Source organism: Cervus canadensis, chromosome 14, assembly GCF_019320065.1.
Source record: "Cervus canadensis isolate Bull #8, Minnesota chromosome 14, ASM1932006v1, whole genome shotgun sequence".
Taxonomy (NCBI): domain Eukaryota; kingdom Metazoa; phylum Chordata; class Mammalia; order Artiodactyla; family Cervidae; genus Cervus; species Cervus canadensis.
Genome location: NC_057399.1, coordinates 13,378,653 through 13,393,717, shown reverse-complemented (window position 1 = coordinate 13,393,717; position 15,065 = coordinate 13,378,653). Strand labels below are relative to the sequence as shown.

The 15,065-nt window shown below is 50.7% G+C and overlaps 2 protein-coding genes across 2 annotated transcripts; both read right to left on the bottom strand.

Moving 5' to 3' along the window:
• Nucleotides 1-943: 943 nt before the first annotated feature.
• LOC122453297 (olfactory receptor 13D1-like) lies at nt 944-1,783 on the bottom strand. Its single transcript, XM_043487283.1, has one exon. It carries the CDS (start codon nt 1,781-1,783, stop codon nt 944-946), a length of 840 nt encoding a protein of 279 aa, XP_043343218.1.
• A 10,793-nt stretch (nt 1,784-12,576) lies between these two features.
• On the bottom strand, nt 12,577-13,392 carry LOC122453298 (olfactory receptor 2S2-like). Its single transcript, XM_043487284.1, has one exon. The coding sequence runs from the start codon at nt 13,390-13,392 to the stop codon at nt 12,577-12,579; it is 816 nt and encodes a 271-aa protein (XP_043343219.1).
• Nucleotides 13,393-15,065: the final 1,673 nt, after the last annotated feature.

Here is a 15,065-nt window from a genome sequence, read left to right as displayed (position 1 = left end):
ACCAGGGGGGACACACGGAACCCGTGTCTGGCCTCACCGCCGTGGACTCCCCGACACTGGTGACGTGCGGGAGGAGCTGGCACTCGCTGCGTTGGAGGGCCCCTCGCTCGGGGCTCGGAGCAGCTGCAGGCGGCCTGGCAGGAGCCCGGGGGCTGCAGTGACAATGGGGGAGGCCCCGCCGCCTCAGGCTGCCTGCCTCGGCCTTCCCGTCTCCTCCAGACTCTCTCGTGCTCAACCCGAGCCAGAACCTGAGAGCAAAGAGAGCTCTGTGAGGCCTGGATCCGACCTAGTTGGAACGCCCCAGTCCAGAGCCTCCACACGCCTGCTTACCAGCACTCTCTGCGGTGATTAACTTGACAGCAGCCGGTGAGGGACAACTGATCAGAAAATGGAAGCTCTAGCAATCTCTAGTAGCTCCTGGGTGAACTGTAAGGTTGGGGTCCTCACCAACCCGTTCAGGATTCCTCAGTCTTTCCCCTCCTTCCAGATGTGTGGGGTGGGGGGCATCCCCTCCCTCGTGATCCTCCCTGGCCTGTGCTTGCATTAGCGTATGTGCTGGAAGAGGAAGTAACACATCATCTGAAGGGAATTTAAGAATCCTCAAATGGCTTTGTCATTTTTCCCTTCATTTTTGCCATTTACCATTAATGTGGTAGTTACTTTATCACCCGAGGGCCAACAAAGATGAAGATGATGAGGTACATGCCCCAACAACCTCTGAGGACCTCAGCGCTAAGGGAGAAGAAAAATCTTGTGGTTTTTAAACCACTTAAATTTTGAAGTCACGCCACAGTGTAACTGCCCTGTCCCGCCTGATGGACTTAGAGAACAAGAGGAAAGCGGGACATCTTCCTGGAGAGAGAGATCTCCCCTCAGCAGAGCTATGGCAGCAGCTTTCACTCTGCATTCCTCAGGCTGTAGATGATGGGGTTCAGCGAGGGGGTCACGACCCGTAGAACAATGCAAGAAGCTTATCCAAAGTGAGGTCCTTGGCTTTGGGCTTGAAGTACATGAAGGAGATAGTCCCATAGATAATCACCACCACTGTGAGGTGGGCAGAGCAGGTAGAGAAGGCTTTGTGCCGGCCGGCAGCAGAGGGCACCCTCAGGATGGCAGTGAGGATGAACACGTAGGACAGGAAGATGAGCAGCAGCGGGGCCAGCGTCAGGACAGTTGAAGCCGCCATTATTAGCAGTGCATTGAGAGAGATGTCCCCACAGGCTAGTTTCAGCACCGCCAAGATCTCACAGAAGAAGTGGTTGATGATATTGTGGCCACAGAAGGGGAGGCTCCAGGTGAGAATGGATTGGAGAAGGGAGTTGGCAAAGGCTGTCCCCCAGCTCAGCGCTGCCATCCACATGCAGGTCTGCCGGTTCATGAGCTCTGAGTAGCGAAGCGGCTGGCAGATGGCCACATACTGGTCACACGCCATCATGGCCAGGAGCACGCACTCCGTGGAGCCCAGTGCCAGGGTCAGGTACATCTGCAGGGCACAGCCAGGGAAGGAGATGGTGCTCTGGGTTTCCAGGAAGTGGACCAGCATGAGAGGCACGAAGGAGGATGTGCCACAGATGTCCATGAGGGCGAGGTTGCTGAGGAAGAAGTACATGGGGGTGTGCAGGCGGGGGTCCAGCATGTTCAGCCCGATGAGGAGGGCGTTCCCCAGCACGTTCATGGAGTAGATGCCCAGGCAGAGCACAAACAGGACCATCTCTAGGTTGTGGTGGTCATGTAGCCCCAGCAGGACAAACTCTGTCACAACCGACTGGTTCGCCCCATTCATCTCAGTCTCCATTCATCTCATTCTCCCTCTTTTCCCACCTGCACCATGAAGGTGTTGGGTAAAGCACCAGGGGGCCTGGGAGCCAAGCAGCGTGGATGTGTGGCCTGGGGCCAGTCAGCCTTGCATCTGGAACTCAGGTTCACGATCGGAACAATGAGAGAGGGGACTTCAGGTCTTCAAGCCAGCCCCCTCAGTTCTATAGTTCTGGTGTAACTTACAGGAGATGGGGTCCATTCTAATCACCTAGGCTCTTCTCTCTTTTCCCCAGGAGGGTTCTGTGGAGACAATAGAGTGGAATTCACGTTTCCCATACTCCTTTTTTGTGTGTGTGTGTGTTGTTGGCAGTTAAGAGGAATCATGTTTACTAGGTTATGACTTCATGTGATTGAATGATGCCCATAGGACTTCAGGTGCATTCACTCACTGAGGATTTGATGAGTACCTGCCTTTTTCTGGGTGTTCTTTAGATGCTGGACTATAGCAGTAAGAGAAATACATGGACAAAAAGAGGCCACAATTGTGAGAAGGGCTGCTCCTCTTTCTCAAATTAAGTGAGATGAACTTGGGAAGGCAGGTGGGTGATTAGTGATGGTCACCTCATTCCTTCGGGCATAAAGGTTGAACATTTCTATTGCATAGGATGCACAAGCCTTATTTCTGGTATCCCTCCTTAAGATCAGAGACCATGCATTGATTTTTAAAAGAATATACAAGAATATACATATCCCAATAGAGCCACAGGTCACAACATTTAACCCTGGTCCTAAAACCCAAGTGAGTCTCCTCTTGGCCTCCATATAGCTTTTTAGGATGAATGATATTGACAGTAATATTACACAGAAGGGAAAGGCAGGTTGTAATCTGGCAGAGGTGTCCTGGGTCACTGACCAGCTCTATAAAGGGAGCAGGGGAAGAGGCCGCAACTTTGCCCAGGAGCCTCCATCTCTCTTCTGAGCTGGTCCCAGCCCATTGGGAAATGCCAGTGTCAGGAGGGAGCCAAGTGTCAAGTGTTAGATGGAAAGCTGTCTTGTGGCCCCTGTGATCCCTGGTCTGAGGGACACATAGGACCCCTCCCTCCGTCCCTTCACAGCCACCCCGCCTGTGAGGCCAGTGTCCTGTCCGCTTGAGAGTCCTGTCTGTCCTCAGGCTGTGTCTGTCCTCCACGTGCGTGCTCAGTCATCCAGTCGTGTCCCACTCCTTGTGACCCCATGGACTGTATCCCGCCAAGCCCCTCTGTCCATGGCATTTTCCAGGCAAGAGAACTGAAGCGGGCTGCCGTTTCCCCCTCCAGCTCCCCTTCATTCCTCTTGCTCAATTGCATCTATCCCTGTAGGGCCGATGGGCTCACCCTCTTCTGAATAAACCACGTCCTTTCCCAGAGCTGCCTCTTTGCGCAAGAAGTTCCCTTCTGCAGGCCGGTCCTCCGTCTCTTACCCAGCAAAGGGGCTGCTTCCCCTCTTCAGAGCGCGGTGCATCTCTTCTCCTCTCCCCTTGAGCCCTGCCGAGTTACCTCTCCCTTCCTCCTCCCACAGCCCTCGGCCATCCTCTGTTCCTGGCCTGCACACCAGTCTCCTCTGCCACACGTGAGAGCTGACTCCATCACCTCCTTCCAGCATCTCACACAGTGATGCTGCCACGGGCAGTCCCCCAACAGATCGTCAGCACACGACTCAAACCCAGCATTGCATGACAGGTTCAGCACTACCCAGACGTGTGATGCTGACCAAGTCACCTGGGCTTTGAGACTCAGTTTCCTTTGGAGCAATGGGGATTCTGTGTAGTCCAGATGAGACACACAGAGAAAAGGTCTGGGGAGTCTCCTAGCAATGCTGCAAATCAGAGACTACACCTTCAACCATGGGCACATGATGGATCTGTCTCCCCACCTCCGAGACAAGACCTCCAACATCTCTCATGACCCCCTTCTCCCTGGAGCCTATGCTGTTTGTTCCTCTCCAACCTAAATCAAGATCATTGTTAAGGGAGTTCATGAAACATACAAGGGTAGTTGCTTAATCTGGGTCAGTCATTAACCATAAATCTAATCCATGTAAACATTTTAAGGTAGGGATTCTCTTGCTGAAATTTGGCAAAAAGGTAAATAACTGCCTGTGTGATGGCTTCTTCATTCACTCATTCAGGAAATTATTATTGAGCCCCTACTATGTGCTGGGTGCTGGGAACACAGAAGAGGCAGATGTGCCTTCTGCCCTCACAGTCTTTACACTCATCCCCTTGCCTCTTGGTGACCTTGGTCATATCCCTCTCTCTGGGCTTTAGAAACATCTAGATTTTTGTTGAATCTGGCATATAAAGACAAAATTCAACTTGAGGTCAGGAAAGCAGAACTTAAAAGGAAGCATTTCTCCTAGTTCATGACTTCATGTGGCTGGATTAAGCCTGCAGTTTAATTTAAGATTTCATGATAAGAACTTGGTGTTTATTGGGTGTGTTGCTACAGAAAGAACTGGCAACCTCCAATTGTGACCCTGGATACAGGTGTGGGGAGAGTTTTCAGGCAGATAAAAGATGGGATACCACCTAACTCTGCTTTTCTCTGCCCCACCCTTGTCTCCCTCAGAGAGACCAGGTGGGAATGGCATGGACATCGGAGGGCTTTGTCATGAGCCTCTGGCCTGTGCCTGCCCTCACCTCCTACACATCTCTTTGTGCGGGCCTGCTCCAGCCTCAGCAGACCAGTCCCCGCTGGTGGACAAACCCCACAGCTCCTGTTCCCTCCCTCTTCTGCTTTCCTCAGACTGGAGCACCCTTTCTCTCCCACCCATCCTCCAAGGCTCAGCTCATACACACCTCCTCCGTGGAGCTGCCTTCTGAGACGTCTCCACAGCACTGACCATCCTGACACCATGACGCTCACACAGCCATTAGCACAGTTGGTTTCTTGTGTTGTCGTTCCCTCTCACACGATAGACTGTGAGCCACGGAAACCAAAGGGCTGTGTCCCATTTACCCCCAACCTCTCCCGTGCCCCACCCAGGAGCTGCCGTGTGGGACCCAGTGCTTTCCTTCTGATACAGTCCTGAGCCCAGATTTCTGACCTTAAAATCACCCTCCTTTCCTTTTCTCCACAGGCACACGCAGGATGTGATTGCCGGGAGGACTAAAACAACAACCTCTCATGACTGCAGGTTCCCATGGCACCATTGCCAGGATACACCCCATTTCAGGGCCCAGGATGCCCCCCTGTGCTCACAGGGTCCCTGCATGGGGGGTGCAACCTTGGGGGTGCCATCTCCTGCATGTGAGAACTTCTCTCTGAAGAGCTAGATGAGGACAGCAGTGGGTTTCCTTGCAATTTAAGAGTCTTATCAGAAGACATTCTTTCAGACATTAGGAAGAGCCCATGAGGCAATAGGCTTATGACCCCAAAGAAATGAGATTCTGTGTTTAGGAAATGCCATGCTTCCAGGTTACTGACAGCTCGGACGGCAACACGGGCTCAGTCTGGAACCAGAGGCAGCAGCTGCAGTCCATTCAGTCCATCAGTGAGGATGAACTGGGTTTTGGCTATATTCAAAACGGATACCCAACAAGGACAGATTGTGCAAGACATGGAACTCTCCTCAACGGTACGCGACAGCCTGGATGACAGGAAGGGGCTGGGGATGAATGGCTACATGTGTGTGTATGGCTGAGTCACTTCCCTGTTCACCCGAGACTACCACGATATTGATTATCGGCCATACCCCAATACAGAAGTTTAAGGTTTGAAAATAAAAAAAGATTTTACAGTGGAGCAAAAAAAGATGAGCACAGTTTTCCTACAGTAACACACAAACTCATGATTTTAGTGTCTTACCAGGACAGAGGTTTAGCTCTCACCCTTCATATGCATGGCAGGTTTTCAGGGGGCTCTGTTCCAGGTTGTCACCCTCAGAGATGCTGGCTCCACCCTCTGGGACATCGTCAGTTCTCACAGCTGGGGAAGAACACAGCAGAACACCTCACACCAGCAGGTCACTGCGCCGACCCAGAAGCGAGATGCGCCCCCTCTGTCCACAGCCTACTGCCCTGTGTAATCCTACCGCACACCCAGAGGCATACCAGACGCACTGCAGGGCGGTGGGTACGATGGAGTTTGCAGTAGACTCGGGAGACTACTCTCACATCTGTCTGCCAGGTCTCACGCTCCATCATAGCCTGGATAATCAGGTTTACAGAGTGATAGGAGCCTGCGTGTCTCTGAGAATCACTAATTCTCTCCCCAGTGTTACTCCTCCTGAGAGGCAGGGTGATGCCATGGAAGGAGCCCCGACCTGGGAATGAGGATCCAGGTTTGATTCTTGCTCTTGTTCCCTTTCTCCTGAATGACCTTGGTTGAGTTTCTCCTTGTGTGAAATGGAGCCATTCATTATGTGATCTCTGGTACTCTGGACCATCTCCAAAACTTTCCCTCTCTTTCTAGGAACTTTGGACCCAGGTAAATATCATGTCAGGTTCATTGCTTGGTAAATCTAGTTTGAACAATTTAATACTCATTTAAGCTTCAGAAATGATTTTAAAGGAAGGTGAGGGGCACAAGAAGAAGCAGCTCCTGTTACGATGTCCCAGAATTGCCCGCATCTGCATTCCCCCATCACTTCTCCTCACTGTGATGGCAGAGCCGGTGAGGGTGGGCTTTGGAGTCAGACCACCAAGCCCAGGTCTGAGACCTGCCACTTGCTCATGGCTTTCTCAGCCTCAGCCTCCTTACCTGTAGCAATAAGAGTAGCATTTCCTCATGGGATGATTTTGAGGATCCAGTGAAAGGTCCTAGCACAGAGCTTGGCCCAGGGTGAATATTCAGTAAGTGGTAACCAATATTATTAATATCATTATGTTCCCTTCTCCACGCAGATATTCTGGTCTCTGTATGTTTAAAAAAGATTTCATGAGATGAGTCAACATGCCAGATGGATTCTCCTTGCCTCCTACCTGTTGGCCCAGTGACCTGGGTGTCAGCAGGTGGCTGAGCAGATGACAGGTGTGGTGACCCAAGGCTGGGACGAGCAGAGTGAGAAGTGCTGAGTGCATTCCCAGCAGACGCGCTGTGCTGGGGTGGGCCAGGATCGAGGCCCCGAGGCCCTGAGGCCCAGCCTCCTGGTCCCCTGCCACGGAGACATCTCTCCTGCTCCCTGCCCTCAGGGACCTTGCAATCCCTGCCCAATTTAAAGTTCAGACTCTGCAAAGACACAAGTTTGCAGACTTGGCACAATGTGTCTTCAGAGACCCCGGCTTCCCTGTGCTGCCCCAGGAGGGCCCAGGTGGGTGAGGTGGGCACAGGAGAGACCCTGGACAGGAATCTGAAGACCGGGTCTCCCTGCAGCCCTGCCCCTTGGACCTGAGGCTCAGGGGCTGTGACTCCTGTGTCCTTCAGGTGGGCGTCCTGGGCTATGGAATGGGGTGTCCTCACACGAGTGCTGTGGGAACCTGCACTCATGAAAGGTTGTTGTTATAGTTTATTTGTAAGTTGTGTCCGACTCTTAAGGGACCCATGGACTGTAGCCCACAGGCTACTCCGTCCACGGGATTTCCTACACAGAAATACTGGACTGAGTTGCCATTCCCTTCTCAGGGGCTCTTCCCGACCCAGGGATGGAATCTGTGTCTCCTGCATTGGCAGGCGGGTTCTGTACCACTGAGCCAGCAGCGAAGGTTAAGAAAAGGGATTGCTGTCAGGGTGAGGCCTGGACCCTTGTGGCGGCGTGAAGTCGGGGGTTTATGGTCGTGTGAGTGTCTGCAGGTCCCTTTCTGTTTGCCTTCCCGTGCCATTCTCTCTCCTTCACAGGAAACATGACAACCTGAGGCAGCTCGGGGACTAAGGATCAGCCTCAAATAACACCGCAGCTGTTGCAGATTCTCCCATTATACTATGATTTGTCTCTTGGAACATTTTCTCAGGAGCACAGGTCAGAATCAAATATTGGAGGATTGTCAGCACTCATTCTCCAGGTGCTCAGGACTGGGGCCGTCTTGCCATCCTGTGGATGCCCCAAACAGGGTCCTAGCCAGCCCTCCCACCTCCCCCAACCTGCTTGTCTCATCTTGCCCATCTCTCAGAGCGTCTCTCAGGGTGATGCGATACCCACCCAAAGAACCCAGAAGTTCAAGCGCAAACCACAGTCTCCTCCTTCCTCCGCCATCTCTGCCGTCAGCCCAATGTCCCCAGGAGCTCTCAGCTCCACCCTCTCTGTCTGACCGCCGATCTGGGTCAGGCTCCATCCGGGCCGCCTCACTTCCTGGGCTCGGGCAGAAGCCCTTCTCCTCTGTGCTATATCTGGAGCCACATGATCTTCCATTTCTCAAAAATAATAGTACTGTTAAGTTCAAAGTCATGTTCATTTTAGAAGTATTGAACAATTTTGGAAAGAATAATTGAGAAAACAGTACTTATCTGGAACCCCATCTCCCAGAGGAAATAATTGTTAGCTAATATTTTGCCCTATTTTTCTAAGATTTTCTTTTTGTTCCCCCCCATTTATTTTTATTCGTTGGAGGCTAATTACTTTACAATATTGTAGTGGGTTTTGCCATACATAGACATGAATCAGCCTTGGATTTACATGTGTTCCCCATCTCGATCCCCTCTCCTGCCTCCCTCTCCATTCCATCCCTCTGGGTCTTCCCAGTGCACCAGCCCTGAGCACCCATCACATGCATCCAACCTGGGCTGGTGATCTGTTTCACCCTTGATAGTATACTTGTTTCAATGCTGTTCTCTCTGAACATCCCACCCTCACCTTCTCCCAGAGAGTCCAAAAGTCTGTTCTGTTTATCTGTGTCTCTTTTTCTGTTTTGAATATAGGGTTATCATTACTATCTTTTTATATTTTTTATTTTTTGTTACCATTTTAAAAAATTCCATATATATGCGTTAGTATACTGTGTTGGTCTTTATCTTTCTGGCTTACTTCACTCTGTATAATGCTCTCCAGTTTCATCCGGCTCATTAGAACTCATTCAAATGAATTCTTTTTAATGGCTGAGTAATATTCCATGGTGTATATGTACCACAGCTTTCTTATCCATTTGTCTGCTGATGGGCATCTAGGTTGCTTCCATGTCCTGGCAATTATAAACAGTGCTGTGATGAACATCGGGGTACACGTGTCTCTTTCAGATCTGGTTTTCTTGGTGTGTGTGCCTAGGAGTGGGATTGCTGGGTCATATGGCAGTTCTATTTCCAGTTTTTTAAGGAATCTCCACACTGTTTTCCATAGCGGCTGTACTAGTTTGCATTCCCACCAACAGTGTAAGAGGGTTCCCTTTTCTCCACACCCTCTCCAGCATTTATTGCTTGTAGACTTTTGGATAGCAGCCATCCTGACTGGCGTGTAATGGTACCTCATTGAGGTTGTGATTTGCATTTCTCTGATAATGAGTGATGTTGAGCATCTTTTCATGTGTTTGTTAGCCATCTGTGTGTCTTCTTTGGAGAAATGTCTGTTTAGATCTTTGGCCCATTTCTTGATTGGGTCATTTATTTTTCTGGAATTGAGCTGCAGGAGTTGCTTGTATATTTTTGAGGTTAATCCTTTGTCTCAGGATTTTCTATATACATACTTATTCAAATATGTTAAGAATAATTCCTTTAAAATTAGGATTATACTGAGTACAAGTTACATGTACTACTTTTTTCTATTAATTACAGTGGGAGCATTTCAAATTATCAAATATTCTTCAAAAAGTGAGATTTCTAATGGCTGTGTCACAGTCTATCATTGTCTCCACCAAGACTTATTTAAACATTCTGCTATGGTTGCACTTTAAGAATTACCAATTTTTGTTACCACAGATAACTCTGTGAGTAACATCCATATATATACTTTACATACATCTTTGCACCTCTAGTAATTTTGTCCTTAGAAGTAAAGGTGTCGGGTCAAAAGGTATGACCTTTAAAATCTCTTGCTTCATGCCCATAATCTAAATAGCTGGGATTCAGGACCCAGTTAGCTGAGCACAGAAGGCCCTGAAGAGGGAGACAGAGCTGAGACAGAGCCTGCTCGGGAAAGAGGGGTCAGAAGGGGCTTTCTGGAAGGGGGCTGGGTGGAGGCATTGAGAGAGGATTGAATGAGTTATCACAGCGCTAAGATGCTGAGGGACTGGTGTCTATGGTCCCCAGTGTCCATATTGCATTCCTCACCTGTATTTCCATCACCCCATCTGATTCCTAGCCGGGAAATCTCTCAAAACTCTAGTATAGTGCCTGGCCTGGTGTGAGATAAGTGTCCAGTGTATGTTAGCTGAAGGTCCAGAGGTGTTTGGATTTGAGAGGCAAGAGCAAGGGGGAGACAGAGGGGTGGGAAAGACTGATATTCACGGGGAACTGGGTCTGGAAGATGTCTGTGGGTGGAATGGGGTGGAGATAAGCAGCCAGTGATGAGGTTGGGCAGGTGGATGGGATCTGGCTTTTATCCTAGGAGAGATGATCAATGGTGACCTTTAGGGATTTAAGCAGATAAGTAGTAATATTGGATTGGTGTGGCTTTTTGTTTTCTTTTCTCAGACAGGTTTATTTACTTTTTCTCTTTTTTTAGTTAGTGCAGAGGATGGATTTTAGAGTCTGGCATAGCTGTTGCACTATCGGAGAGAGAGAGGAGGTTGTGGCGGCATCAGAGGAAGGAGACGACTGACCAGGAGCTGCTTGAGGTGGATGCTCTGGGCCGTGGTGAGCGATTGGCTGTGTGGGGCGGTGAGGGTGAGAGGACGACCCTGATGACTGCCCGGTTTCTGGCTGGGGACTTAGGGAGAGTGTGCGCTGTTCCCTGAGAGGGTGACAGACCTTTGGGGGCAGAGGGGTGAGTTCAGCTGTGGGCAGATTATGTGAGGTGCCTTTGGGATTCCTGGAGGGGAAGGGCCAGCAGGAAGACCTCGCCGGGCAGAGCAGCTGAACCAGGTCTGGAACCCTGGTCTCCTGGCTACACAAATGAGGGTCCTTTGCTGTCTCCTCACTTGTTTCTGTGAGTTCCTGGAAGGCAGGGCCGTGGCCACGAGATCCTGCTGCTCCCCACTCGTGTCTGTCCACATGTTCAGACTAAGCCCCTGAACTGCCTGGAGCAGCACAGGATCCAGTCCCCAGGTGTGACAGGGGACGGCTCCTGAGTGACAGTCAGTCCAGTAACCCTCTCTCGGGAAAGCTCTATGCAAGCCGAGGAGACAGGCCCCTACAGAGCCCTGCCCTCGAAGCGCCCACATTGTTGTGAAATATCATGGATGCAAAGGAGACAGGGAGAGATACGGAGGGGAAGCTTCCAACAAAGTGCAGCGGGACACAAAGGAGAGATCCGCTTTAAAGGGCCAGGAAAGGCTGTGTGGGAGAGACGGGGTCTAAGCTGCCTTGACAACAAAGTCCCAGGTCTCACCAGAGAACAGCATGAGCAACCAACCAAGATGCGACACAGTCAGACACGAGCGAGGGGTCGACTGCGTGCAGAGGTGAGTGGGATGTCGGGCTGAGAAAGCAGAGAGCCCAGTTTTCTAGTTCTGAGGACTCAGCTGAAGAATTTGGGCTTTCTGCTCTGATAATGGGGAGCAAACCTAGGTTCTGGAGTGGTGAATCGGCCAGTGTCTGGCCAAAGGAGCAGGCCCAGCGTGAGTGACGTAAGGCTTCGCTGTGGAGAGCAGGGCTGCCGCCCGTGGAGCTGCAGGAGAAGCCTGAGCCAGGCTCGGCCTCTGCACCTGGGGTCGGGGCTGAAGCTGCTCGCGGTGGCGTGAAGGGGGAGGTGAGGACAGGCCAGCACCAGGGGACACACGGAACCCGTGTCTGGCCTTCACCGCAGTGGACTCACTGACACTGGTGACGTGTGGGAGGAGCTGGCACTCGCTGCGTTGGAGGGCCCCTCGCTCGGGGCTCGGAGCAGCTGCCGGTGGCCTGGCAGGAGCCCGGGGGCTGCATTGACAAGGGGGAGGCCCTGCAGCCTCAGCGCTGCTTGCCTCGGCCTACCCGTCTCCTCCAGACTCTCTCGTGCTCAACCCGAGCCCCAAACCTGACAGCAAGTAAGCGCTAGGAGGGCCGGTTCTAACCTAGCGGGATACTCCAGTCCAGAGACTCACAAGCCTGCTAACCAGTGCTCCCCGGGGTGATTAACCTGGACACAGCCAGTGAGGGACGGCTGGCCAGAAAGTTAAAGCTCTAGAAATCTCTAGTAGCTCCTGGGTTGAGTGTAGGGTAGTGGCATTGTCACCAGGCTCTTGAGGAAATCCTCAGTCTTACCCCTCCCTTCAGATGTGGGGTCTGTGGGCATGCCCAAACCTTGGTGTCAGCTCTGGGCTGTGCCCTGAATGATTGGCCAAGGAGGTAGAAGTGGAAGCAAGAGGTCATTTCTGAGTGGAAGCTGCAAGAATCCAAACAGGCTTTGTCATCTTCTCTTCTTCTTTTGCCATTTTACCAGCAGTGTGCCATACGGCAGATGCTTTATCAACTTGAGGCCTACAGGATGAAAAGATGAAGTAGATCCCTCATCCAATCTCTGATGGACCTGCAGTATAAGCAAGAAAAACAACCTGTGTGTTTTTAAGCCTCTCCAATTTTGAAGTCACGCACTGTACAACTAGGTTTCTCAGGTGGTGCTAGTGGTAAAGAACACCCCTGCCAATACAGGACATATAAAAGGTCCTGGATCGATACCTGGGTCAGGAAGATCCTCTGGAGGAGGACACATCAACCTATTTGAGTATTCTTGCCTGGAGAGTGCCATGGACAAAGAAGCCTGTCGCGCTAGAGTCCATAGATTTCCAAAGACTTGGACAGGACTAAAGCGACTCAGCATGCACGCACCTGCCTGACGGACTTAGAGAACAACAGGAAAGCGGGACATCTTCCTGGAGAGGAGATCTCCCCTCAGCAGAGCTATGGTGGCAGCTTTCACCTCCGCCTTCCTCAGGCTGTAGATGATGGGGTTCAGCGAGGGGGTCACGATCCCATAGAACAATGCAATAAGCTTATCCAAGTTGAGGTCCTTGGCCTTGGGCTTGAAGTACATGAAGGAGAGGGTCCCATAGAAAATCACCACCACTGAGAGGTGGGCAGAGCAGGTAGAGAAGGCTTTGTGCCGGCCAGCAGCAGAGGGCACCCTCAGGATGGCAGTGAGGATGAACACGTAGGACAGGAAGATGAGCGGCAGCGGAGACAGCGTCAGGACAGCTGAAGCCGCCATTAATAGCTGCACGTTGAGAGAGATGTCCCCACAGGCTAGTTTCAGCACTGCCAAGATCTCACAGAAGAAGTGGTTGATGATATTGTGGCCACAGAAGGGGAGGCTCCAGGTGAGACTGGAATGGAGAAGGGAGTTGGCAAAGCTTGCCCCCCAGCTCAGCGCCGCCATCCACAAGCTCGTGTGCCGACTCATGAGCTCCGAGTAGCGAAGCGGCTGGCAGATGGCCACATACCGGTCACACGCCATCATGGCCAGGAGCACGCACTCCGTGGAGCCCAGCGCCAGGGTCAGGTACATCTGCAGGGCACAACCAGGGAAGGAGATGGTGCTCTGGGTTTCCAGGAAGTGGACCAGCATGAGAGGCACGAAGGAGGATGTGCCACAGATGTCCATGAGGGCGAGGTTGCTGAGGAAGAAGTACATGGGGGTGTGCAGGCGGGGGTCCAGCATGTTCTGTTATGTCAACTATCATGACGTGGGCATCTGCAAAGCTGTGGCTATGCTGTGGAAACTCTGACCTTTTAGACTTAATACCTTGAGAACTGATTGTACACCTCCTTGCCTCTGCTCTGTCATGCCATTACAGCTCACAATAAGAAGGAAAAACATTGGTGAGACAAACCTCTTCTCCCAATCACCTGATTGTTTTTAGCATTTAATCTTTGAACAAAGATTGAGGGAAGTTGGATCTTAAGAAATTATAAGACTGAATTCTGTATTCTGGGGAGCTAATGGAGTGTCTCAGCTTTTCACAAGTCTCATGGTATAACTGAACATTATATATGAGCTTTTTGTCTTTTAATTTATCAAACTCTTAAAGGGAATTCAGCTTTATAACCCTCAATATCTGATCAAACATCTATATTTGTCCTAGGATGATGGAGAAAGGGAAAGACTTAATTCGTAAGTAAAGACTGCAGAAAATTAGGCAGTGTTTAGTTTTTGTAAACCTCCCCCTCTGTTCAGTTGATACCAGTTACTGAGGGTTACATGTCTTAGGGAAATTTGAAAATTAGAAATGCTGATATTTCACATTACTGATTTCTAAATCCTAGGAAGAAGAGCCTGGAGAGCTTCTGAATGTATAGAAGTTCCATTTAGGGAAGAGGTCCCTTTATAGATGCTTCAAATTGTTACAGATTCTAAACCAAGACTTAATGCTCAAATGTGTTTATTTCACTTGTCCTAAAAAATCTGTCCACAAATATAAAATTATAAGTGATAAGCTGTTGTTTTCCCACTGGGAATTTCTGATGTGAAAATGTATTCCATGAAGATAATTTTTAAAAAAATATAAAATGCTGCATAATAAAACAAACAAAAAAAGGGAGCCTAGGTCATGACTTCATGTGGCTAGATTAATCCTGCCTCTTGAAATGGCAGCCCACTCCAGCTACTCTTGCCTGGAAAATCCCATTGATGGAGAAGCCCAGTAGGCTTCTGTCCATGGGGTTACAAAGAGTCAGACCCGACTGAGCGACTTCATGTTTCAACTTAATATTCAAATCTCAGAAGTTGCTCTTTCTTGATGTGTTGCTGCATAAAGAACTGGTAACCTCCAGTAGTGACCCCGGATACAGGTGTGGGGGAGTTTCCAGGCAGATAAAAGACGGGATACAGCCTGACTCTGCTTTTCTCTTCCCCACCCTTGTCTCCATCAGAGAGACCAGTTGGCAATGCCATGGACATGGGAGGGCTTTGTCATCAGCCTCTGGCCTGTGCCTGCCCTCACCTCTTAAACATCGTTTTGCGCGGGCTGCTCCAGCACACCAGTCCCTGCTGGTGGACAAACCCCACAGCTCTTGTTACCTCCCTCTTCTCCTGCTTTCCTCAGGCCGGAGCCCCTTTCTCTCCCACCCATCCTCCAAGGCTCCGCTCACACCCACCTCCGTTGCTGGGTCACCTTCTCAGACATCCCCACAGCACTGACCGTCCTGACACACGATGCTCACAGCTGTGAGCTCGATCAATCTGCTGTGTTTGTGTGACGTCTCACCGTGAGCTGCAGAAATCACAGGCTCTGTGCGATTTACCCCCAGCCCCTCCAGCACCCCACACAGGAGCTGCCATTTGAGATCTAGTGCTTTCCTTCTGCTAAAATCCTCATCCCAGATTTCCTACCT